The following is a 27096-nucleotide window of genomic DNA, read 5'->3' as shown; positions in this document are numbered from 1 at the left end:
AAGAGAAGACTCCCTGGAAAAGACCCTGATGTTGGGAAAGATGGGGGGCACAAGGAGAAGGGGACGACAGAGGACGAGATGGTGGGACAGTGTTCTCGAAGCTACAAACATGAGTTTGACCAAAGTGCGGGAGGCAGTGGAAGACAGGAGTGCCTGGCGTGCTCTGGTCCAGGGGGTCACGACTAAATGACAACAAGTTGAGGCCGACAATGCAGAACCGTATTTACAGATCTGTAGTACAGTGGTACCTTGGTTCTCAAACAGCTTGGAACCCGAACACTGCAAACCCAGAAGTAAGTGTTCCAGTTTGCGAACATTTTTCGGAAGCCAAACATGCTCCGTTTTGAGTGCCATGCTTCCGTTTTGAGTGTTACGCTGAGGTCTGTCTGTTTTTGCTATTTATTTTGTGTTTTTGTTTCTGCGGCTTTTGTTTTGTTTTGTTTTTGTGAATGTGTGGAACCCAGTTCAGCTACTGATCGATTGTTGTTTATTGCTTTCATTTTATGGATAAATGGTCTCGTAAGATAGTTAAATCCGTGTTAAATTACTGTTTTAGGGGTTGTTTTTAAAAGTCTGGAACGGATTAATCCCTTTTGCATTACTTTCTTTGGGGAAGCGCGACTTGGTTTTGGAACGCTTTGGTTTTGGAACAGACTTCCGGAACGGATTAAGTTTGAGAACCAAGGTACCACTTGAAGGTTGTTCCACCTGCAGATCTCTCTTCCCACATCAGAAACTGGTCCATGGGCCAGGGGGAGGTATTCCACATTTGCTTGGTCAATTTGAGCCGCCTTGTGGAATCAGATATGCACCCACGATGGAAAAACCCAAAGAGACGCTGCAGGAACGAGCGCAGGGGCAGCTTTGTACTTTAGCTTTATTTTTAAAAAACAAGTCATGCACAACACAAAAAGGAGCTTAAAATAAAAATCCACCGCCGCTTTCCACCATCACAGACAGGGCCACCGAAATATTAAAACACACAAGAAGCCTCCCAACGCATTTTTCTCTACTTGGAAAGTTTTTTAAAGTTGTGCACCGTTAACCGAGACACAAGGTGTTTTATTAAGCTCTGCAGAAAATCCTAAAGGAGAGAGTCGCTTCCCAGAACAGAATGCAGACTGCAAGGACCACCTGGGCTGGTGGATTGGGACCCGGAAAGGTTTCCTGTTTGCCGGAGAAGCCTTTATCCAAGGAGGCTGAGGGTGCCAGATTCCCTCTCCACCAGCCAGCAAGCTTGATGCCAAGGAGACAGAACTGCTGGCCAGGAGGGTTTGCCAAGTCGCAAACAGGCAACCCTAATAAAATAAATACAGGCTTTTGGGGAAGCCTAGGAAAGGTCTACTGTTTTTTCTCTCTGCCCAATGGGACAGCCACACAATTAACTGGAGCTACAGGGCTTATGCCAACAGCCTTGCGAGATGCGTAACGGTTTCCAAACAAAACCCAGTTTGCCTGAAACTGACTTTGGCTCAAGAGGGACAAAGCAGTCACAGTGACTGTACAGGCAAGGTAAGGGTCCCTTGCCGACTCCCTATAAAGTGGGGAGACACCGTACAGCACGGAGGGTTTTTTTCTCCCCTTCTGGGGGGCTCTAAGACTGGAAGCAATCCTTGCACGGAATAAACTACTTTTTAAAAAAAGTTTATTAAAATGCAAAAGAACGGAAGGATTGCTAGGCAGCCCAAACTCTGCTTGCAAATCGCCAGCACTTTATAAATAAACCGGCAGGAATCTGCACCTTGCTTGGTCAGAGCAACCCGCAAGCAGCAAGCGCAGCCTTGCCCCAACCTGGTGCACTCCATTTATTTTAGACTACAACTCCCATCAGGAACCAAGCCAGGCTGGGGCAAGGCTGGGCCAGTCACTTGTGAATTATTCCAAGCATCTCTGCTTGGGGGAAAAAGCACAGCCCTGCGTAACGGGGGTAACTGACGTTATCTAGTATAGAATATCTAAAGCACAAATTTATAACTCTTTGCGGATGTTACAGATAGAAAAGGGGAACGGGAGCTCTCTTGCAAGTTGAGCCCCTGCGGTCTGAATTCCTCAGAGCTTAATAAAGCACTTGCGTCCTGCAGTTGAAAAGGGGAAAGGTAGACCGGACCGTAACACGTTAAGAACAAATCACTTTGTAAAAGCAGCCAGGAGCTTCTGTTTGTAACGAAACGGAAGCCGCATAAACGTTAAGACAGGAGTAGTTTAAAAAAAATGATAATAAGGGAGAAAAGACGAGGGAGAAGGTTCTGCGAGGGGGAGATCTAAATCGAGGATCCGTTGCGCGCGTGTATGCGCGAGATCTGTGAAATGCGCCGGCCCGCTAGCTCAGAAGGGGGCCTCCCGCGATCCGCGGGCCGCCATCATGGCTCGCTTCAGCTGCTCGTAGGTCACGAACATCACCACGTTCCAGGATCCCAGCCGCAAAAACGAGGGCGTGAAGCTGGGAGACGGAGAGAGAAAAAGGAGAAAAACAGAGCGGGCGTTAGAACAAATGGAAAAATGAGAGGAGAGCCTGTTATTGCTTCTGTTGTTAAGAGATGTATTTTTGTTTTTTTTATATTGCAAACTGTGTATAAAGGGCCAGGGCCTTCTCAGTGATGGCCCCGACCTGGTGGAATGCTCTGTCCCATGAGACCAGGGCCCTGCAGGATTTAACCTCCTTCCATCAGGCCTGTAAGACAGAGCTATTCTGCCTGGCCTTTAATTTGAATTCAGCCTGATCTTTTATTTCCCTTCCCTTCTCTTCCCTCCCCCTCCCCTTTTATGAAGACCACCCTCTCTGAGACCCCACAGCTAATTCTCCCCTGGCCTCCTCGCTGGCCCAAGTAGGACCAATTCAGCCAGCTAGCCCTGGGGATTATCTAATGCTTATTTCCCCTAAATTGATTTTTGATTTTTGAATTTTATTGTTATTCATGTTTTTATATATTAAAAAAAAAAAAAAAAGACAGTTCCCAAAGGTCTGTTGGAACAAAAAATTTGACCAGGAGAGAAATCTCAAGAGTGGCAAGTTGCTCAGCTGAGCATCTTCTTCCCCAATTCAAAGGATAGCCGGCCTTTGGCAGCCAAGGGATCTGCAGCCGTGGGAGGCAACTGAAAAAACCCAGAGCATGGATCCCAAGGTACAGGTAGCCATGGGCAAAGATGGCTGGTACCCATTGAGACTGGTAAGGCAGAAGGCAAGTAGCCTGCCACTAGGTGGCAGCAGAGCCCATAAAAGGCAGAGCCAACTACTGTATCTTTCCATGTATAAGATGCCCCCATATGTAAGACTTTTTTTTTAACCCAAAATTAATAAATCAATATTTCTTGAGTTGTTGAGCTTTTTTTGGGGGGAGATTTCCCTTCACTTGATACCAGTCACCCCCCCCCGTATTCACTATCCGTGTATAAGCCACCCCCCCAATTGTTGATAATAATTTTTATTTGTTTTTCAATTACAATAATCCAATGATGGCTTCGTAATAACAGTGCCCAATTAAAATACCATTCCCTAATGCAAATCACTCAGGTGCCAAATTATATAATTTAGGTGGCCTGCCGCATGCTAGAATTGACGGCTTGATGATTCACTTTGTTTCAGCGTTCCAAAACCGTATTGATTTCAATTCCATTACAGTCGTAATAGCAAGCCCTTATGAACCAGCTGCAATATTTATAACTTCTATTCGTGTTAACGCATTAAATAATTTATGTGAGATCTTCACTTGTAGACCCCCATTTTTTGCCATTTTTTTAAAAAAGAAAAAAATTGTCTTATGCATGGAAAAATATGGCCCTCCTGTTTCCCACATTGTACAAAGGGAAACATCAAGACTGAGGAGGAGGAGGAAGCTGAAAGGCGAAATCGCCCCCTGGGCTGGTTGCAGGGCCAGATTTAGGTCTGATGAGGCCCTAAGCTACTGAAGGCAATGGGGCCCTTTATATGTCCAGCTATCCTTTGTCGACAACAAATTGTCACTGCTTTTTGTGTGGAATATATGCTATATCAGGGGTCAGCAAACTTTTTAAGCAGGGGGCACCGGTCCTCTGTCCCTCAGACCTTGTGGGGGGCCAGACTATATTTTGAAAAAATAGTAAGGAACGAATTCCTATGTCCCACAAATAACCCAGAGGTGCATTTTAAACAAAAGCACACATCCTGCTCATGTAAAAACACCAGGCAAGCCCCACAAATAACCCAGAGATGTGTTTTAAATAAAAGGGCACATTCTACTCATGTAAAAACAGGCTGATTACCGGACCATCCGTGGGCTGGATTTGGAAGGTGATTGGGCCGAATCCAGCCCCTGGGCCTTAGTTTGCCTACCCATGGGCTATATGGTAATTGATGGACTTAATAGGTATCTAAAGCCATTTGCACATAACAAAATATGTATTTTATCAAAGTAATTGTTGAACTGAAATACAATTAAGTAGTAGTATATTTTGGGGGAGGGATGCTTGTGGCACTCTGGGTTAAACCACAGAGCCTAGGGCTTGCTGATCAGAAGGTCGGCGGTTCAAATCCCCACAATGGGGGGAGCTCCTGTTGCTCGGTCCCTGCTCCTGCCAACCTAGCAGTTCGAAAGCATGTCAAAGTGCAAGTAGATAAATAGGTACCGCTCTAGCGGGAAGGTAAACGGTGTTTCCGTACGCTGCTCTGGTTCGCCAGAAGCGGCTTAGTCATGCTGGCCACATGACCCGGAAGCTATCCGCTGGCTCCCTCAGCCAGTAAAGCGAGATGAGTGCCGCAACCCCAGAGTCGGCCACAACTGGACCTAATGGTCAGGGTTCCCTTTACCTTTATTTGGGGGGGAGCAAGAGAGTGGAGCTCTAAGCTATAGCTTGTTTATCTTATACGTAAATCTGGCACTGGCTGGTTGCAAGGAAGACGACATGCCAGCAGGGGCTGGATGAAGGCGGGTTGAGGCTGGCGGGGGCACTGGCCTCCGTTGCCCGGGGGTCTCCAGCCCTAAATGGTTGCGGACAGCCCAGTCGCCTCACCCTAATTCCCAGCTCCCGCCAACGTCCTGCCCTGTGGGGGCCGTCAAGGGAGATGGAGACTCACCCTTTGTAGAAGGCGAGGGGCCCCTCCTTTCGCAGCATGGCGAGGGCACACTTCACGGCACTTCCGTATTGGCCGGGGGCAGAGTTCATATATCTGGTCTTCACTACGTCGACAGGGGAGGCGATGACGGTCGTGCAGAATCCGGCTCCAAACGCAGAGGTGAAGTGGCAAGGGAGGTTGTCTGCAAGGACAAGCGGGAGGGAGGCCTTGTGAGCCGGGAAGAAAACCAAATCGCTGCCCCAAAACGAGCCATTGCGGAAGATGTGGCTGGACAACAACACGAAAAAGCTAAAGCCGAAAGCTCGTGACGTGGAAGTTGCACAAAACAAACGAAATACCGTGAAAATCCCTGGAACAAGAAGTAATCGACTATAAATATCTTGTGGAAATCAGGTAAATAATAAAAATCAAAAAGCTTAAGGGGAAAAATGAGAAAAAACCTAATTTTCTTCGTTAAAGGTTTTGCTCTATTTTAGGTTTTTCATTTGTTTTGTGCAATTTCTCAGTTCCGTGACTGTCTTTTTTCTATTTGTGACATTGAAGTTAGCTGCAGGCGAACTCACGCCATTGCCTTTGTCCTGAAATACACCCTGGCAGGTTTATTCAGCTTCCTTCCCAGGTTCCTCTCCCATCCAATAAAAGGTTTTCTTTAAAAAAAAATCGTTTTCCTTCCGCCTGATTGATAAATATATATAAAAAATCAAAACTTGCTTGCAAATGGACAATGCTGGCTTAATAATGCAAGTCCAGTATACCTGAAGGAGCGTCTCCACCCCCATCATTCTGCCCAGACACTGAGGTCCAGCTCTGAGGGCCTTCTGGTGGTTCCCTCACTGCGAGAAGCCAAGTTACAGGGAACCAGGCAGAGGGCCTTCTTGGTGGTGGCGCCCGCCCTGTGGAACACCCTCCCAGCAGATGTCAAAGAGATAAGCAGCACTATGCAATTTTACATGGTGATATTAGACTGCCAGAACCCTTTGGTGATCCACGGTAAGGATCCACCACAGCACGGGCGACATTTGTAGGAACCTCGCAAGAGGTGGACCCTCCATGCATCTCAAAAGCCAGGAGCTCCTTCAAGCAACAGCCCGGTCCTGTCCATCGGTCCTCACCTGTCATGAGGTTGTACTTGAGCAGAGCATCCTTGATCAGGTCGTAGGTCACTAGCTCAGCGCAATTCACAAGCGCGTTCCGGGTTATATTAGGGGAGGTACCTAGACAAAGCGGAAGCAAAAATCATTTGATAAATTCAACAGTGTAAGTTTTGATGGATTAATAATGGAAAACTGAATGGTTTAGTTTATGTAAAATATGCAGGGATTCATGTTATGCAAAATGAACCAAGGAAAGTCGTTGATATTTTAAGGTTGTTTAATATTTTAAATTGTAAAACAGATTTTTTTAAAAAAAAAACAACAAAGCGAAAGAAGCACCAAGGCGAGATCTTTTTGTAACAGGTCATGAGTTAGCTGCTCTGAATTGAGCCACTGTGATATAGTGCTCAGAGCACTGGACTTGGACCTGGGGGAGATCAGGGTTCAATTCCTCACTCGGCCACAAAACTCACTGGGTGGCCTTGGCCTACATTGCAGCGCCGTTGTGTTACACCACAATATGGGATATAAATGCAATAAGCGAAATAATAATGGCTTGGAGGATTTTGGAAGCGTCGGTTCCCCCTTTGCCAAAACCCAAATTTACTGACCTTTCCAGAGGCCTCGAAGCCCTTCCTCTCTCGCGATGGTCTTGTAGGCGTCGAGAGTCCCTTGGTACCGCCGGCCGCCCTCCATCCGGGCTTGGGCTTGGAATCTCACTTTGACCACATCAGTCGGCTGGGCCACGGCCACAGCCATCGCTCCGGTGGTGCAGCCAGCGAGAAGTCGGCTGCCGATACCAGCATCTGCCAAAATCAGAGAAGGCAGCCCCATGAGAACAGGATTCATCCCCAAAATAGGATTATAAACGAGCCTCTTTCACGTGTACCGTAAGTGTACAAAGTCACTGAGAGGTGGCCAGGTAATCTCATTTATATTAGGCCTAATTGGAGGCAAACAAACTCCTTATCGACCCAAAGAACCTCGTTGCTGATCTTTCCTATTTGTCACAGAGTTGTTCACGACAAAAAGTCGTAGAGAACTGTAGAAGAATAGCCAGCGCTCTGGAAGAGAGGCTTAGATATATTGTTTCTGGTTGTATAGCCAATTTCCCCCCCACTATACTACAGTGGCGCCTTGGTTCTCAAACGCCTTGGTACTCAAACAACGTGGAACCCAAAAACAGCAAACCCGGAAGCTAAGTGTTCCAGTTTGCGAACTTTTTCCGGAAGCCGGAAGTGCTCTGTTTTGAGTGTTATGCTGAGGTCTGCCTGTTTTTGCTATTTATTTTGCGTTTTTGCAGCTCTCTTTTTTGTGTGACTGTGTGGAACCCAGTTTAGCTACTGATTGATTGATTGTGTGACTGCAGTACATAGTTTATTGCTTTCATTTTATGGATCAACGGTCTCATTAGAGAGTAAAATCCATGTTAAATTGCTGTTTTAGGGATTGTTTTTTAAAGTCTGGAACGGATTAATCCGTTTTGCGTTGCTTTCTATGGGAAAGCCGCCTTGGTTTTGGAATGCTTTGGTTTTGGAATGGGCTTCCGGAACGAATTAAGTTTGAGAACCAAGGGATCACTGTACTAAGTTATAGTCCAGTGGTACCTTGGTTCTCAAACAATCCGTTCTGGAAGTCGGTTTATTGTGTTTTAACAAACAGCTATTACACACATGAAAATGAGAGCAATAACAACAACAACCACAGTGATTTACATTTATTCTCCTTGAGCTTTAAATGATAAATCACTTCCCATACCCCCTTTAATTTTTATAGCACAGATTTGTAGAGCCTCAGCAAGAAATTTAGACCTCCTGAAGGTTATATACTATACCACACTGAAATGTTTAAATGTTTCTTCGATTGCCCTTGAATCTTCCCGCCACCCTTTCCTGCCCCACTGCTGGCCTTCAGGTTCTTCCGTCAGGGATTCCGTAGCTGCGGTCCCTGCACTGCAGAGGGCTGGACTAGATGGCCTTTGAGGGTCCCCCTCCCAACTCCACGATCCTTGGCCCCAGAGGCCCAAGCCCACTTACGCTCAGAGCCTTTGGTGTAGAAATGCTTCACCGAATCGTACAGCCCGATGCGGACAGAGGCAAAGCTCATCTGGCGCTGCAGGCCGGCCACCAGCCCGTTGTAGAGGCTCCGGGGCCCCTCGTTCTTCACCATCGTCGCCATGGTGCCAAAGACCCCTCTGTACTGCGCCGTCCTGGCTTCCACAGCCACCTTGTTCTCCCCTTGGATCTGCTCAGGAGGAGAAGAGAGAGAGAGAGAGAGAGAGAGGATGAAGAAACTGAAGAGTGAACTGGAGCCTGCCTGCCTGAGCTCAGAAGCAACATTCTGGTGCTACTTTATCCCAGGTTCAACAAGCAAACACTCCTTTTTCCCTACAAGGGGGCTTTGCCAGCCAGGAAGATCTCCTGCACATAAGTCCAGCAAATTGCGCACACGCCGCTTGTTTTGGTAGGTGTTCGGCGACGAGCGTCCCACTTCTGACACCAAAGTTGCTGCCTAACCTTGACTTCTGGATGCCAGATGCCAGCTGACTTAGCCGATTTCCCTGCAGGGTTATATACGACTCCCTGGAGGGGCTTCCTAGCACAAGCCTGCAGCAGGGCTTCTCCTTCGCAAAGGAAAGGGGAGTTCTGGGCTGTGCGGGGGAAACGTCGCTTGGGGGCTCAAGTACGGAGGCTCACACCAAATTCTCAGCTGGTCAGGCTTTGTTCAGCAGTGCATTGCAGGACAGAGTCCAAACAGCCTGCAAGACCTTTCATGGAGACACACTCTATAATGGAATGATATATATGCCATCTTAGCTATTCATCCTCCGGCCAACACGCTTCTGCCACCCATTGCCTCATCTCTCCATCTAACTGCGGACCTTGAAAACATTTCCTCAACCCATTTTTTTTTTACTATACATGCAGAGCCCTCCTTGTATCTTAACTGGCTCTGTTTTTCACTTTTAACAGAGTGTTAAGTTCCTCTTAACCTAGACAGCATCTTAAAAAGCAGAGACATCACCTTGCCAACAAAGGTCTGTCTAGTTAAAGCTCTGGTTTTCCCAGTAGTGATGTATGGAAGTGAGAGCTGGACCATAAAGAAGGCTGATGGCCAAAGAAGTGATGCTTTTGAATTCTGGTGCTGGAGGAGAATCTTGAGAGTCCCATGGACCGCAAGAAAATCAAACCTCTCCATTCTGAAGGAAATCAGCCCTGAGTGCTCACTGGAAGGACAGATCCTGAAGCTGAGGCTCCAAGACTTTGGCCACCTCATGAGAAGAGAAGACTCCCTGGAAAAGACCCTGATGTTGGGGAAGATGGAGGGCCCAAGGAGAAGGGGACGACGGAGGATGAGATGGTTGGACAGTGTTTGACCAAACTGTGGGAGGCAGTGGAAGACAGGAGTGCCTGGCGTGCTCTGGTCCAGGGGGTCACGAAGAGTCGGACACGACTAAACAACAACAACAACAAGTTCCTCTTATGCTGGTTCCCACCAGTTTAACATACATGACACTGATCTCACCGATAACGGGTGTTGCAAAAATCCCTTATCAGCTGTTCCCAAGCGGACAGTGGGCACCGTTAATTCAGGGTGCCGGAACATAACTTGGGAGCTACTCCCTGCCCACAAAGGCATAGTAGGAGATGACATGGAAAGTCGACCTCTGGTGTGCTATCTGCCGGGGCTCACCTGCAGCCGGACTTTAGCCGTGTCCAGGGGGAAGGTGATCAGGTCTGCAATGCAGGCAGCCGTCCCGGCTCCAACGAACTTCACAGCAGCCGTCGGAGGGACGTCGGTGGGCTTGAATCCAACCATTTTAAACCAGCCTCACGCCTGTTTTTTTCGGAGGAGATGAAGGAAGCAGCGAGGGTCGCTGCTGGGTGCCGATGTAGGAAGTGGACAAGACCAATGAACTCTGCCCCTGTCTGGGGAGAAGAGAAGACACCCTCAAAATCCAGGTGCAAGACATGGAATAATATAATAACCATAGTTTAGAGGTCCCGGGCGCTAAGGAAGCCAGACTATCCTCCACCAGGGCCAGGGCCTTTTCAGTGATGGCTCCGACCTGGTGGAATGCTCTGTCCCATGAGACTAGGGCCCTGCAGGATTTAACCTCCTTCCGCCGGGCCTGTAAGACAGAGCTATTCCGCCTGGCCTTTAATTTGAATTCAGCCGCTCTGAGACTCCACAGCTAATTCTCCCCTGGCCTCCTCGCTGGCCCAAGTAGGACCAATTCAGCCAGCTAGCCCTGGGGATTATCTAATGCTTATTTCCCCTAAATTGATTTTTGAATTTTATTGTCATTCATGTTTTTATACTGTATTTCATGCTGCTTTTATAATTAAGTGTTTTAAATTTGTTGTTAGCTGCCCTGAGCCCGGTTCTTGGGTCAGGAAGGGCGGGGTATAAATAAATTATTATTATTATTATTATTATTATTATTATTATTATTATTAATTTATACCCCACCCATCTGGCTGGGTTTCCCCAGCCACTCTGGGAGGCTCCCAACAGAATAATAATAATAAGGCGACAAAACATCAAACATTAAAAACTTCCCTAAACAGGGCTGCCTTCAGATGTCTTCTAAAAGTGAGGGCAGCAGTTGTTATTGGACTACAACTCCCATCATCCCTAGCTAGCAGGACCAGTGGTCAGGGAGGAGGGGAGTTGTAGTCCAAAAACAGCTCAAGACCCAACTTTGGGAAATCCTGCTGTCTCGGCTGATTTGGAGATAACAGAACCAACCTAGTTGCTGCCTGGGCTCACTCACTATTCCTGATCCTCGCCTCCTCTGATACGCGATAAGATTCAAGGCTTCCTATTTAGGTTAAGAGTTCAGCATGCTGTCCACTCCCTAAACTGTGGTTCATCTTCATGACGCTTTCTGAAAAGCCACCTTCCTAAATGACGGTTCGAAGTTTCGATCAAGGCACAGTTAATTTTAATCACTGTTTGTCAAGACTGAACAACACAACAATCTGCAATTAATCTAGAACAGAAGCAAAAGCTTCCTGTCTCCTCCACAGTAACAGAACTAGGGCTGCCAGACGTACGGACGTATCCATGATTCGTCCGTCAAAAACAGTGTCCGTGCGGAATTTTCTATAATCGGCTAAAATGTCTGGGGAAACCCATATCGGAAGTCTTGGGTTTTTTTGGCAAATTTCCTTAAGAAAGCTCAACTATTGTGTCTAATCTAATCCAGAATAGCTCAGCAACTGGTATTAGAAAGCATTGCAGCCTCTAGAGCGATGGAGTCAGTACAGTGCCATAATAAAATAAATTATTATTATTATTATTATTATTATTATTATTATTATTATTATTATTAATACCCCGCCCATCTGGCTAGGTTTCCCCAGCCACTCTGGGCGGCTTCCAACAAAATGTTAAAATACAGTGGTCTGTTAAACATTAAAAGCTTCCCTAACCAGGGCTGCCTTCAGATGTCTTCTAAAAGTCTGGTAGTTGTTTATCTTTTGACATCTGGTGGGAGGGTGTTCCACAGGGAGGGTGCCACCACCGAGAAGGCCCTCTGCCTGGTTCGCTGTAACTTGGCTTCTTGCAGCGAGGGAACTGCCAGGAGGCCCTCAGCGCTGGACCCCAGTGTCCGGGCAGAACGATGGGGGTGGAGACGCTCCTTCAGTGCCAGATTTACATATAAGCTAAACAAGCTATAGCTTAGGGCCCTGCTCTCTTGCGGGCCCCCAAAAAACTTTAAAGGAAAAAACTGGATGTATATTTCCAAAATATATGATAAAAAACAATAAAACCTACATACAGCAACAGTGTTTCGTGTTGTGAAGGCTCCTGTGATGTAAGTCATGGGCCGCGCCTGCTAGCCTGCTCCCTAAATTACCACTGGTTTGCTCATCTCTGTATCAATTACTTTGATAAAATACATACTTTGTTATGTGCAAATGGCTTTAGATACCTGTCAGGTCCATAAATTACCACACAGCACATATTCAACACAAAAAAACAGGGACAATTTGGTTTGCATCCAAATTGCAGACAGCCAGGATACAAATCTGGCCGTCCTAAACGTGGAGAGTGAAGAAGATGCATCTGAGACATATGCAAAAAGAAGAATAAAAAAGGCACTCAGGCAAGGAACTTTGGCCTGCTGACCTTCGATTCACAGGTCTGAAAATCTGATAAGAAGAAGCCATCTCCAGATAATAGAGATAAGACTCCAGTCCGCCCAGGTAAAAGCAGCCGCACCCGAATGCTGCCTCAAAATGCTGCAACAGAAGCCTGGTTGCTAGCAAGGAGATGGACTCTGCTGCAATGACCTTTGCCGAAGTTCCCTTTTCTATTTACTGCCTGGACTGAGTCAGCGATAACAGGAACCCGGCTGAATCACACTTTGCGCGTGGGAAGCAGGGACAGCCCACCCATGTCATTTGACAGCTTTCTCGCTGAGCAGCCTAATTGGAGAGCCTGGGAGTGGATGCAATTTATCCTTTATTAGCCTTTATCTAGGAAGCTCAGGCTGCAAGCCTAACCAACCCACCATCTGCTCCCATCTCAACAGTTTTCGCTCGGCTGAAACGCAACCTTATTATTGTCACATCCATCATCGCAACTTCTGCTTCCCCCTCTGCTGCTGGCATGTGGCCCCCAGGAAGTTATGAGGCCCTCAATCTCAACAAGGATACTGTTATGTATTGAGTTGAATAGGATCCAAAATGCAACAGTCTGATTGGTCCTAGAACAATAGGCTCCAGAATGCAGCAGCCTGATTGGTCCACAGGAGCCACCCAATCCAGCTCCAGGTGGAAGCGAATCCGCAACCTGATTGGCCTACAGGTGAATCCCAGAATTAGCCAATCATGTGGGGCCCATTGTGTAAATAATGTATATAAAGCAGACACTTTGGGGGAACTTCCATTCCTCCTCACCACTATGAGCTGAATAAAGAGCATGAAATCCACTCTCGACTCTGAGTATATTTCAGATACCCTCCCCAGATTTTGGCCATTAAGGAAATCACAGAACAGCCTTCCCCCATGGCAAACCGGAGTTTGTTCACCCCCTCCACTTTCTTCCTCCCCGTCTTTCTATATCACCCGACTGGTGCAATACAGAATGGAATATATAGTTTTACAACTCTCACTCTGGTATTGCATGGGTGAAAATAAGAAATGAGCTCAAAAGTGCATCTTACAATGAGATGGTGCCTGCAATATCCTGGAATGACGAGGGTTCATTATCGCAGAGGCAGGTGAATTAGAACATAGAGATCTGAGCTTGGCACCTTTATAGCACAATAATGGTGCCTTAGGCTCCAGTGTTCTCCCTATCCCATGATGCAGCGCAAGTGCGTGATTTTTAAATAAAAGCCCAGTATTGTGACTATCTTGAAATAAACTCTCCAAAAGCACTTGGCAACCTGGTGCCATCCAGATGTTTTGGATTATCACTCCCATCAGCCCAGACAGCTCCATCTCCATGCATCGTACTTGCTGAGGGTGATGGGAGTTGTAGTCCCAAACACCCAGATGGCAAAGGCTGCTCTGTGGTGAGGTATACCCACACCATGGATTTTTTAAAAATGTATGTTTGGTGGAAGCAAATTGATGCATTCAGAGGAACAGGAAGCCCAAGTTTTGGGGGGAAACGCAACTTCTGCAACGGGTACTCTGATGACTCCCGAAATATTTATTTTCTTGCAACTGCTTCTGCAGCACAGGGATGGTCAAACCCATCAGCGACTGCAAACAAGATTTTTGGCAGTTATTGCTTGTTAAGTACTTGAGGAGGCGGCTTTGTCAATTTGCAAAAGTGCCAGTGTTTTGCTGAGAGACCGATATAACTTGGCCTGGCAGAATTGGCTGGAAGAAAACTGGCTTAATGATCAGAGCCAGAGATTGTATCGTTATGGTGAAATTTTGAGGGCAAAAAACCCCAACATGGTTTGCAAGCAAGCAAGGTGTAAACAGATTAGCGACACCAAGCTAATCATATGCCAAGGAATTTTCCTTTCATCCTGTACACATTATGGAAAGAGCAAGCAAATGTTTCCTTAAGTTATTCTGCTACTTGGGAAGAGAAGTGGGGTTATGCAGGGCAATGAGAGCCCTTCTGGGAGAATTAAATCTCATCCCACACCAACGGAAAATCTCCAGAAGCTGAGCTAGAAGCCAGCTAGATTAAAACAGGTGGCTGTCTGTACATTTCCAGACCTACAGGAATGCTGTTTTCAGAATTCTCAGGAACCAAAACCAATTTCTGCAACTTGTGCAATATATTGAGAACCAACGTGGTCAGATATAAATGCAGTTAATATACCTAAAGGTAAAGGGACCCCTGACCATTAGGTCCAGTCGTGGCCGACTCTGGGGTTGCGACGCTCATCTCGCTTTAGTGGCCGAGGGAGCCGGCGTACAGCTTCTGGGTCATGTGGCCAGCATGACTTCTGGTGAACCAGAGCAGCACACGGAAACACCGTTTACGTTCCCGCCGGAGCGGTACCTATTTATCTACTTGCACTTTGACGTGCTTTCAAACTGCTAGGTTGGCAGGAAGTTAATATACCTAGAACTACACTGCAGAATACATAGACTTCTGAATTGTCAGTTTGGCAAGTCCCAGATAGAGAGGATTCTAAGTTTTTTCTCTCTGTATGATGGTACCTCGGGTTAAGAACTTAATTCATTCTGGATGTTCGTTCTTAACCTGAAACTGTTCTTAACCTGAAGCACCACTTTAGCTAATGGGGTCTCCTGCTGCTGCCGTGCTGCCGGAGCACGATTTCTGTTCTCATCCTGAAGCAAAGTTCTTAATCCGAGGTACTATTTTTGGGTTAGCGGAGTCTGTAACCTGAAGCGTATGTAACCCGAGGTACCACTGTACCAAGTATCCCCCAGAAGTCTCATTAAAGCAAGCCCTCTACCGTTTTTGAGATTTCTTCCATGTATTTCCAAGTGTATCTTTACAACCAAACAGGACTAGAAACTTAAAGCTTATTCAAAAACTCAAATGTTTCGGAAGAGCAGCACCCTTATTTCCCCACACTTATTTCCCCACACTTGTGAGAAGCCATCCTCACCTTATTCAAGTATTTCAGGATGCCGGCAGGTCGATCAGGATTCTCTAAAGGTGTCCCGTTCGTCAAAGTTGCTCAGGACCACCACAGTCTGAGTCCCTTTACTTTCCATAGAAAGACGGTTTGAAAGACGACACCTAATAATCATACTATTTATCCTGCGAAAAAAGAACAGAGGAGAAGCTGTCTGAGAAACTGGGGCAACAGCTCAGCTTGAGGTTGTCAGGATTATAGAAGGATGCCAGAGAGCAGCCGACTTCTCAGATGCCAGCCTGCCAACGCTAAACCCTTATCAGGCCTTGCCACACCTCAGATTTGCATTAGACGCCAACAGCTTCTAATTCACAGCTCACCGGAGTCCAGCAATCCGCAAAGACAGAACCGGTTTAGACTGGCACCCAATAATTGCAGAAGCACCGGGGAAAAACAAGAGTCATCTTCAAGTCCACCGATGCAAAGCAGCACCCAGGTAAAAACCGTTCAGGTGAACTTTGCAACAACAGGACATGTATCAGCAAGAAGCATTGCAATCGCCGTTGCGGAAGGGAATCCTCTTTTTGCAAGACCGGCGCACACCTGTGCTAGCCATGCTTTCACAGAATCACAGAACTGTAGAGTTGGAAGGGACCCTAAGGGTCATCTAGTCCAACCCCCTGCAATGCAGGAATATGCAGCTGGTCCATACAGGGATCGAACCTGCAACCTTGGTGTTATCAGCACCATGGTCTAACCAACTGAGCTATCCAGGCTTTAATACACCAGGGAGGAAGGCAACAAGATCTTGCAGATCTCCACCAAACAAGGCCGTAATCTATAATGAGTCCCAATGAAAAGAGGCGTAAAACAGGCCCCAGCAAGCTTTGCTAAGCCTCTTTCCATTGGCAACACGGAAAATAAAATTAACTGGCAAGCTTTCCGAGGTAGGTAGAACTGTAGCTTTTTTTTTTTTAGCCAAGGAGAGAACTTTTGAGTCACCCTCCTCTCCCCCTCCAGGGTTGCAGATGGATCTGGTAATTTGCAAGGAACAAAAGTTAGAATCAATTGCTTAAAAAAAAAAAGTAACAGATTTGGAAAAGGGGAAAGGGGCAAGTGCCAAAATTTTGAGAGATGCAAGCGCCAAAGATGAGGGCGATTTGGTTCAGGGATTGTTTCACCAAATTTTCTCCTTGCTCAGGGAGAAAGCCTTATATGCAGAAGAAGAAGAAAATGGTGATAGCTATAAGCAGTGCAGTGTAGTGGTTAGAGCAGTGGTCTTCAACTGGTCGGGATGCCATGGGCAACACTGTCCCTCTGTGCCTCGTTCCTTTCTTCTCTCCCTCCTCTGATGCCCATCTCTGCCTCCCAAAGGCTTGCGCAGCTGTTTATTACAGCAGCCCTGGCTACAAGCTCCATATGCAAATGGTGGCTCTGGCGCTGGCCAGGGCGTGCTGGTTGCCGGGAGCTGAGGTGGCCTCGGAGTAAGCAAGCAAGCGGGCAGAGGAAGCCCAGCCAGTCTTTGCTTTGGGGAATGGACGGACAAGTCCCAGTGCCCTGTGGGGCAGTGTGAGGGGGCGCCTCTCTTTGGGGTGAGGACGGGGGCAGCTCAGAGAACAGGGATGGCCGCAGCAGATACCCAGAGGACTCACAAGGAGAGGGGAGAGGAGAGGAGGCTGAGGGAACCCCCCAGAAGGGAGGGTGCTAGAAAAGGGGTGAGGGGCTGCCAGCTCTGCAGGAAAGCGGGGACCTAACTGGGTTCCTGAGCCCCACAGGGATGTCGCAGAAAGAACACAGTGGGTCAAGGGAGTCACAGACTCAAAAAGGTTGAAAACCTTTGGGTTAGAGTATCAGACTAGGTCACAGGGGTAGGCAAACTAAGGCCCAGGGGCCGGATCCAGCCCAGTTGCCTTCTAAATCCGGGGACGGTCTGGGAATCAGTGTTTTTACATGAGTAGAATGTGTGCTTTTATTTAAAATGCATCTCTGGGTTATTTGTGGGGCCTGCCTGGTGTTTTTACATGAGTAGAAGGTGTGCTTTTATTTAAAATGCATCTCTGGGTTATTTGTGGGGTATAGGAATTAGTCCATTTATTTATTTTTTCAAAATATAGTCCAGCCCACGGCATAGTCTGAAGGACGGTGGACTGGCCCACGGCTGAAAAAGGTTGCTTACTCCTGGACTAGGACCTGGGAGACCCGGGTTTGAATCCCCCGCTTTGGCCACGAAGGGTGACCTTGGGCCAGTCCTTTTCTGCTCTCAGCCCAGCCCCCCCTCACCTGGTTGTTTTGGGGATTAAATGAGGAGGGAGGGGAGAGCCAAGAACACCCCCTTGAGCTCCGTGGAGCGAAAAAAGTTGCATATAAAAATAAATAACTTTACAGTTCTATGTGGTTTTTATGTAGGCAGCCCTGCTCAAGGAAATCTCTAATGGTTGATGTTTCAATGTTTTTATTACTTTGTTGGGAGCAGCCCAGAGAGGCTGGGGCAACCCGTCAGATGGGCGGCATAAAAACTAATTATTAATTATCATTATTATGTGTGTGATTATTGTTTGTGTGTGCTGCAAATTGCTTTGATATTTTCTGTGCAACTGAGATGTGCAAGTATCAAAAGAAGATATAAGGTAAAAAAGTGGCTATAATTTGTAAAGATGCTGGGAAGTCAGAAAGAGGAAGGGAAGGCGGTGGATGCTTTGCTTGAGCAATGTTTTATGTTATGGATTTGTGTAATGAAAAATGGAAAACTCGATAAAAATTTTGGTGTTTTTTTTAAAAAACAGATGTACAAGTATACACCTAAAATACTTGTACATCTCAATTGCGCAGATAATGTCAAAGCGATTTACAACACACACACACAAATAATTATCAATATATACGCGTAAAGCTTTTGGGGAGGCCAGGCCAGCCCCCTAACAAAGGCGCACAGAGATGCTTGCAGCCAGGCAGGCAGAATAAAGGCGGCGGCAGGAAGGGGGTGATGAAAAAGGATTTGGGGAGCGCAAAGGAAGATGAATGAATGGATGAGAAGAAAACACATCCCCGGGTATCAAGGGGACCCTGGAGACGAAACCCCACCCATAGGAGCAGGTTGGAGCGGGTAGAAGGGAAAAGGACCACCCCACCCAAATAACCCCCCACCCAGCCACCCCCTCACCTTATACCGAGGGGGAGAACAAAACACCCGCGAGGGAAGCAGAGGCGGCTGTCGGCAGCGAGCGCCCAGATGCGGCGGCGGTGATGGAGGCGCACGGAAGGGCGATGGAGAAGCCGGGCGAGCGAAGGCAGAGCGAGGCAGGAGCGGCCGCCTCTTTATACCGCCTCCGGCGCCGCCTCCTGCCCGCTGGCCGCGCCCCCAACCCGCCCGCTTGCCGGTCCGCGCCCCTCCGCACGCGCGGAGCCCAAGCGCCCGCAGGATCCAGCCCGCCGGGAGCAGAGGAGGAACCGGTTGGGCGCCGAGCAAAGCCCCAGGGCGCACGCATGATTTACGCATAAGCTAAACAAGCTCTTTTGAATTCTGGTGCTGGAGGAGACGCTTGAGAGTCCCCTGGACTGCAAGCTGGTGGTTTGTGCTATGTTTGGTGTTGAGTTGGGGCCGGCAGTTATTTTAATTTGGGCATAACTGCAAACTGTTTATTACTATTGTTATTATTGGTTTCTCTTGATATGTTTGTTTGTTTGTTGCTCATATAGGATATTTGTGTGTTTTTTTAAAAAAAAGTTTGATGCTTTGTTGTGTCTATAGTTAAAGCTCTGGATTTCCCAGTAGTGATGTTATGGAAGTGAGAGCTGGACCCTAAAGAAGGCTGATCGCCAAAGAATAGATGCTTTTGAATTAAGGTGCTGGAGGAGACTCTTGAGAGTCCCATGGACTGCAAGAAGATCAAATGCATCCATTCTGAAGGAAATCAGCCCTGAGTGCTCGCTGGAAGGACAGATCCTGAAGCTGAGGCTCCAAGACTTTGACCACCTCATGAGAAGAGAAGACTCCCTGGAAAAGACCCTGATGTTGGGAAAGATGGAGGGCACAAGGAGAAGGGGACGACAGAGGGCGAGATGGTGGGACAGTGTTCTGGAAGCTACCAGCATGAGTTTGACCGAACTGTGGGAGGCAGTGGAAGACAGGAGTGCCTGGCGTGCTCTGGTCCAGGGGGTCACGAAGAGTCGGACACAACTAAACGACTAAACAACAACAAAACAAGCTCTAGCTTAGGGCCCCACTCTTTTGGGGGCCCCCAAAAAATGTAAAGAAAAAAACAACTGGAAGTACATTTTCTTTTTAATATTTTTATTGCATTCTCAATTTTATCATAATCACAGTTTCCGTACATAGTTCAACAAACTCAAGCATTGGTCTAACAGAGCATGGACCTCTTTTTGACATCCATACATAATTACTTTATTCTTAGCATTTCTATAACCACATTTTTCACCTTCTCTCTTATTTTAGTTTTTCCCCTCATTAAATGTAAATCAGTTCCTTATATTCTCATTACATAACATTTCAACTCAAACCTACAAACGTTTTCAGATGTTTACAGGGCTGGTTGTACATTTCCAAAGTATAAGATAAAAAGCAAATAAAATAAAACCTACATACAGCAACAGTGTTTTGTGTTGTGTAGGCTCCTGTTTGTTATGTACAAATGGCTTTAGATACCTATTAGGTCCATAAATTACCATATAGCATATATTGAACAACAACTAAACAGTGACAATTTGTTGTTGACAAAGGACAGCTGGACATATAAAGGGTCACATTACCTTCTGTAGCTTAGGGCCTCATCAAACCTAAATCCAGCTCTGCACACATCCCAGCCCTACTGCAAATTCGTTGCGAGCCGGCGGGAGCGCCTCTGAGCATGTGCAGAGTGCGTTTCTAGGCCAGCGCCAGAGTTTGCATTCTGGACCAGCTGGGGAAGTCCCTAGTATACCCCACCGAATTCAAGGGTTAGGTGCTACTGGCCCCATTGCACAGAAGGGTTTTGCTTCCAAATAACTCGGGAGAAGATGGGAGGCTTGTGAGCCCACTGACTCATGAGTAGGCCCCGTTTAAGTCAGTCGGTGGAAGCAGGATTGAGCAAATCCGTGGCACAGCAAGCCTCCATCGTCTCCCAAATGTGACACCCTCAAAACCAACGTGACCCATTTTCTATAAAACCCAAAATTTAGGATTGATTCAGCATCTTTCTGGGTGGGAAGACAAGAGCATAGCTGTCAACTTTTCCCTTTTCTTGCGAGGAATCCTATCCGGAATAAGGGAAAAGGGAAATGTTGGCAGCTATGGACAAGAGCCCCCCTCCTCTAAGACCCAGGACCTCATTTTGGGCATGCATTTAACCTAACCACGGTCTACTCGGAAGTAAACCCTGCTGAATCCAGTGGGTCTTGCTCCCAGGTAAGCGGGGCTCGGCTTGCATCCTAAAGTGGGGGGAAACATCAGCAAGAAAAACAATTCAAAACGAAACCGCAGGTGAAAGCAATTCCACCGAGGCAAAACAATTAAAAACAGCTCCGTGTGGAATTGACAGCAAGGTCAGCGATAAAAACAATTTCAAATCCACTTAAAAGGGCTGCTGTAGGTGCTGGATAAAGACATGCAAAGGGAGAGAGTTTGCAAAGGGCAGGTGCCACCCAGTCAGTGGCGTAGCGTGGGGGGTGCAGGGGGGGCCGGCCGCACCGGGCGCAACATCTGGGGGGGGGGCGCACTCGCACCTCTCTGCCCCTACCTGGCTCACTCACTCTCTCTCACTGCAGTGCTGGCTGTGCGAATCCGATCCGAGCCGCCGGGTCGCCGCCCACTGTGGAGGGGAGGGTGCCAGGCGTGCGGTGCAGTGCGGAGAGAGAGCGAGGGACTATCTGGGGGAGAGACAGTGCAGCGGGGGGGGGGGGGGCGCAAATTACTTGCCTTGCCCCGGGTTAGGGGGCACAAATTACTTGCCTTGCCCCGGGTGCTGACAACCCACGCTACGCCACTGCACCCAGTGCTTTTTTCCCCTTAAAAAAATGTTTAGGGCTACTCTCATTTTCCTACTCATATTGGAATACTGCCCCTTAATAAGGCCAAATTTAGATCCACAAAATGTTTAGGGGTATGCATGCCCCCTGCATCCCCCCAGGAAAAAAAGCACACTAAGATTATTTGCAGTCTTTCGGATTTCAATTATTTGCACCTTCTTCTTCTTTGCTTTGCTTTTCCCTACCTGAATTTGGTATGTGCCTGCCGCAAAACTCTTTTATTATGTTTTCCTCCCCTGCTGCTTGACTTAGCACAGCTTCTCCCTCTCTGGAACCTGCACATGCTCAGGAGCCCTCTTGCCTAATTTCTTTGTGTTATTTATTTCATAAAATGTATACAGCGCTTGCTTCTAGGAAACACTCAAAAGTGGCTTCCTCCAGCTGGATTCCACAGCTGAGTCCTAACTAGGGCCGGATTTAGTTTTGATGAGGCCCTAAGCTCCTGAAGGCAATGGGGCCCTTTATACGTCCAGCTGTCCTTGGTCAACAACAAATTGTCCCTGTTTTTTTGTGTTGAATATATGCTATATGGTCATTTATGGACCTAATAGGTATCTCAAGCCATTTGCACATCACAAAATATGTATTTTATCAAAGTAATTGCCAAACTGAAATACAGTTAAGAAGAAGTACATTAATAGTGAAGTAATGATTAAGCTCTAAGTTAAAATGATTTTTTATTCATAACAAACTTAATAATGCAAACACATTGGCGTTTGGCAATAACAAAAGTTCCTTTAGGAACACAATTTACAAAGACTCACAAACTAGTCTCTAGAAACTTGCTATAAGATGAAATAATAATAGGTGTAAATATATGATGCAAACTACTAATAATTATAAATAGCAGAATGTAGGCACCCTTTATATAGAAAGGAGCAAACCAGTGATATTTTAGGGAGCAGGCTAGCAGGCGGGGCCCATGACTTACATCAGAGGAGCCTACACAACACAAAGCACTGTTGCTGTATGTAGGTTTTATTTTATTTGTTTTTTTATCTTATATTTTGGAAATGTACATCCAGTTGTTTTTTTATTTAATTTTTGGGGCCCCCCCCAAGAAAGTGGGGCCCTAAGTTATAGCTTGTTTAAAGGTAAAGGGGCCCCTGACCATTAGGTCCAGTCGTGGACGACTCTGGGGTTGCGGTGCTCATCTTGCTTTATTGGCCGAGGGAGCCGGCGTACAGCTTCCGGGTCATGTGGCCAGCATGACTAAGCCGCTTCTGGCGAACCAGAGCAGTGCACAGAAACGCCGTTTACCTTCCTGCCGGAGCGGTACCTATTTATCTACTTGCACTTTGACGTGCTTTCGAACTGCTAGGTGGGCAGGAGCAGGGACCGAGCAACGGGAGCTCACCCCGCCGCGGGGTTTCAAACCACCAACCTTCTGATTGGCAAGCCCAAGGCTCAGTGGTTTAACCCACAGCGCCGCTTGTACGTGAATCTGTCACTGGTCCTGACAAGCTCTGGAGGTGAGCTCAATCCCATCCATAGCTGTCAACTCTTCCCTTTTCTTGTGAAGAATCCTATTTGGAATCAGGGAATTTCCCTTTAAAAAAGGGAAACGTTGACAGCTATGATCCCATCCCATCTGCTGTGAAATTCACTTTAACCAAAGTCTCCCCTTATGCACTGTGAGTCTCCCTTCTATCATCATTACCGACAATTAACCACAAGGAGGCAAAACAAGCCGGAAAGCGGCTCTGCAAAACTCTCATTTATAACAGCGATTAACGTTTTCTAGGGTAATTAGTTAACCCTTTGCACCTCTCCTCTGAAACACCTGTGACCACTGGCGGAGCAAATCGCTGCTGAATGCATGCACCTTCCCACAGCAAACCCGTTCCCTGCGTGCAGCGGCAGTGTGGTGCAGTGGTTGCAGCGCTGGATTTTAGAACCGAGAAAACGAGGCTTCCAATCCTTACTTGGCTATGGGGCTTGCTGGGCCCAGTCCCCGTCTCACCCTAACCTACCTCACAGGGTTGTCGTAAGGCTACAGCGGGGAATCGCTGCCTCGCGCTTCCTTGGGAGAGGAGGTGGGATGTAAATGCAGTAGCGGATTTTTAAAACGACAGATTCCTATCCATGCACCCAATATTGGTATGTTTAATACCAAGTGTTGAGCATCAGGCACAGGGCCTTCTCAGTGGTAGCTCCCTCCCTGTGGAACGCCCTCCCATCAGATGTCAAGGAAATAAACAACTATCTGACTTTTAGAAGACATCTGAAGGCAGCCCTGTTTAGGGTAGTTTTTAATGTTTGATGTTTTACTGAGTTTGCTGTTTTCATTTGTTGGAAGCTACCAGAGTGCCTGGGCCAACCCAGTCAGATGGGCGGCATAATAATAATAATAATAATAATAATAATAATACAGTGATACCTTGGGTTACCTACGGTTCAGGTTACATACGCTTCAGGTTACAGACTCCGCTAACCCAGAAATAGTACCTTGGGTTAAGAACTTTGCTTCAGGATGAGAACAGAAATCGTGCTCCGGCGGCGCAGCAGCAGCAGGAGGCTCCGTTAGCTAAAGTGGTGCTTCAGGTTAAGAACAGTTTCAGGTTAAGAACAGAACTCTGGAATGAATTAAGTACTTAACCCAAGGTACCACAATAATAATAATAATAATAATAATAATAATAGTATGAGCCTAACCATACCCAGCTGCCATCTCGCACAGATCCCCTTATCTTTGTTCTTTTCAATGGCCCATCACCCAGGCAATCACCTCACCGGAAAGCTAGCCTGGATTATATTTTAACTTCATACACATTCTGCTTCCTCCCTGCCAGTTTTTAATGGTTGATGTTTTGTTGCACGATCATCATCATCATCATTATTATTCTGTTGGGAGCTGTCCGGAGTGGCTGGGGAAACCCAGCGAGATGGGCAGGGTATAAATAATAAATAATTATTATTATTACAAAGGGGAGGAGAGATCCTTTAGAATCTTGTTTCTATGTGACTGTAAAATTTCAATCTGAAAAAGCAAATAAATAAATTTATTTTTTTAAAAAACCCAACATCCTGCCCTTTCCCGGAGCTCCTTTTCTTGCGTCGGATGGTGTCCTTGAGCAGAGATAGTGGCCTTTGCTTCGCCGGATCCAGAGATGTGGGGGGCTTGAGGAATCTCCCAACCGTGCGTGTTGCTGGAACATTGCCTGTGGCTCGATCACGTTTGCAGTTCGGTGCGCTGTACTTTTTGATCTGGGACAATCCGGCCTCTGGAAGGTCGCCCACCCACACCGACGAGAAATCTTGCCTGCTCAGCCCCTGTTTTATCAGAAATTATCCCAACGATTCAGCAATGCCGGGTCTGGGTATAAAACGCATTGACCGTTCTTCCTGTCCAGTGGCATAGCGAGGGGGGTGGAGGGGGGGCCGGCCGCACCGGGCGCAACATCTGGGGGGGCGCGCTCGCACTCGCAGCTCTCTGCCCCTACCTGGCTCACTCACTCTCACTGCTGTGCTGGCTGTGCGAATCCGATCCGAGCCGCCGGGTCGCCGCCCACTGTGGAGGGGGGGGGTGCCAGGCGTGTGGTGCGGTGCGGAGAGAGAGCGAGGGACTATGTGGGGGAGGGACAGTGCAGCGGGGGGGGCGCAAATTACTTGCCTAACCCCAGGTTAGGGGGCGCAACTTACTTGCCTTGCCCCGGGTGCTGACAACCCACGCTACGCCACTGTTCCTGTCCACAAAATATCACAAAGCCATTTGGCAGCAAGGTGCAGAAATCTTGTCCGAATGCTTAAAAGGGTTTTGCTGCATCAGCTGATCAACGCTAGGTCCCAGGACTGGAGCCATAGCTGTTACCGTATTTTTCCCTTTATAGGACGCACCCGACCATTGGACGCACCTTGTTTTAGAGGGGAGAACAAGAAAAAAAAAATCTCCCCCTCTCTGCTCAGCGCCCCTTCAGCGAAGCGGCAGGAGAAACGGAGCCCCTTCCATTTCTCTTCGCTGAAGGGGCGCTGCGCAGAGAGGTGGAGATATTTTTTTTCTTGTCCCCCCCCCCTCTAAAACAAGTTCCGTTCAGTGCGTACAAGGTGCGGTCAGTCGCCTTCAGTGAAGGCAACTAGAAGCCTCTGGAGATCCCCCCACCGCCTGCCCCACAAGCTCTGGGGGCAGCGGGAAGGCTGCTTGCAGGGTGCCGGGTGATTGACAGATGGGCAGGCCCCGCCGGCCGGATCCTGTCCCCTGCTCCCACAGAAAGATGTGCCAGCTTTTCTCTCTCTCTCTCTTCCCCCCCCTCCCCTCCTTTTCTGGCAAAGTTTCTGCATCTGATCTGACAAGGAGAAAGTTAATGGCCTGGAAAAGCTTTTAGTGCAAGTCGTCCAGCGCTTTCTAGGAAGAACCAATGTTTCGGGAAGTTCCTGCTAAATGAGAAATGCTTTTCATTTCCTCCTACGTATAAGGAGAGATCGTTGTCTTCCTTGCCTGCCTTCCCTCGAATATCTAGCCTTTCACCTGGATAATTAAAAGTGCTATTAACAGTCTAGTGGTGTATTTGTGTGTTCCTAAGAGTTATTCTGTGGGTGTGTATATTAAGAGAAATTCTCATTACAATGCTGAAGTTTCATGAGGACTTTCCCTCCACAATCTGGTGTGGAAATCTGGAGAACTGAATTTTAAGGGTGGAAAAATGAGAAATGGAGATACAGGCTGAATTCAACGTACAGTATATGTCCATCTCCATCTTTGGCCCTGGAGCTGGTAGGAATAAATCCTAGCCTAAATCCAATTATCTTCCTGATTATCTCAGCAGGGCATTCCTTAAAAAAGGCCTATGACGAAGGTGCTGAACAAAATAGAATGACCCTTATTATGGTCATTACAGGGTCAGGTGATTTGGGGGGGGCATGGGAATAATGGGGAGGCACATGGCAAGATTTGGGGAGCGCTTCTAACTAGGACTGTGTTTCATTTCCTTCTGGAAATTTGATTGCAGACTCCTGGCGCCCCAGGAAGCAGATGTTATAAAAAAACAAAACCCATGTTCTTATTTCTGATGATAAATTCTATTTTAGAGCCCTTCTGAGATGCTGCTACGAATAACACAAAAGCGTAGTCCAAAATAAAGTATCTTTATGAGTTTAGCAGGCTGTGTGTGAGGTTAAAACATAAGCCAGGCTAGCTTTCTGGTGTGGTGATTGCCTGGGTGATGGGCCATTGAAGAGAACAAAGATAAGAGGCTCTGTGTGAGACAGCAACTGGGCATGGTTCAGCTCATAATAATATAATAATTATTATTATTTATATGCCGCCCCAGCCACTCCGGGAAGTTTCCAACAAATGAAAACAGAAAACACAGTAAAACATCAAACATTAAAAACTTCCCTAAACACGGCTGCCTTCAGATAATTGTCTATTTCCTTGACATCTGATGGGAGGGCGTTCCACAGGGCAGGCGCCACCACCGAAAAGGCCCTCTGCCTGGTTCCCTGTAACCTCACTTCATAGAATAATGGAGTTGAAAGGGACCCCTGTGCCATCTAGTCCAACCCCCTGCGATGCCAGAATCTCAGCTAAAGCATCCATGACAGGCCACCCATGTTTCATCTTCAGATTGTATATATGTGTAAATAAGCCACGTATTCTAAAGACACTGCAGTCTCTGCTGTGCCTCATTCCCAGAGACAACTTGAACCCTGAGTAAGTGCTGAGAACCCCTGGAATCTCGCGTTGCTTGGAGACTGGAAACGCTTCTTGTTTCAAAATTAATATGCAAATCTGATCAATAAACCAGCGGATTAATCAACTAACGCTTATATGATTAATCCGTGTGAAATCCTATACAGTCGTACCTTGGTTTTCGAACAGCTTAGTTCACAAACAAGTTGGAACGTGAACGTCGCAAACCTGGAAGTAGGCGTTCCGGTTTGCGAGCTTTGCCCTGGAAGCC

The 27096-nt window shown here is 47.2% G+C and overlaps 1 protein-coding gene across 1 annotated transcript; it reads right to left on the bottom strand.

Annotated features, from left to right (window-relative positions):
• Positions 1–859: 859 nt before the first annotated feature.
• LOC310675745 (dicarboxylate carrier UCP2) lies at positions 860–18491 on the bottom strand. The gene is made up of 8 exons (XM_083436793.1): positions 18336–18491; positions 15206–15360; positions 9838–10073; positions 8181–8388; positions 6756–6950; positions 6163–6264; positions 5051–5231; positions 860–2440 (listed from the first exon to the last, which is right to left on the bottom strand). The coding sequence occupies exons 3-8, from the start codon at positions 9961–9963 to the stop codon at positions 2326–2328; spliced, it is 927 nt and encodes a 308-aa protein (XP_083292919.1). The 5' UTR covers positions 9964–10073; positions 15206–15360; positions 18336–18491; the 3' UTR covers positions 860–2325.
• Positions 18492–27096: the final 8605 nt, after the last annotated feature.

The sequence above is a fragment of the Podarcis tiliguerta genome (genome assembly GCF_965153285.1).
Source record: "Podarcis tiliguerta genome assembly, chromosome: 4".
NCBI lineage: Eukaryota > Metazoa > Chordata > Lepidosauria > Squamata > Lacertidae > Podarcis > Podarcis tiliguerta.
The sequence above is the reverse complement of the archived record's forward strand: the minus strand, read 5'-3'. Positions and strand labels throughout refer to the sequence as shown.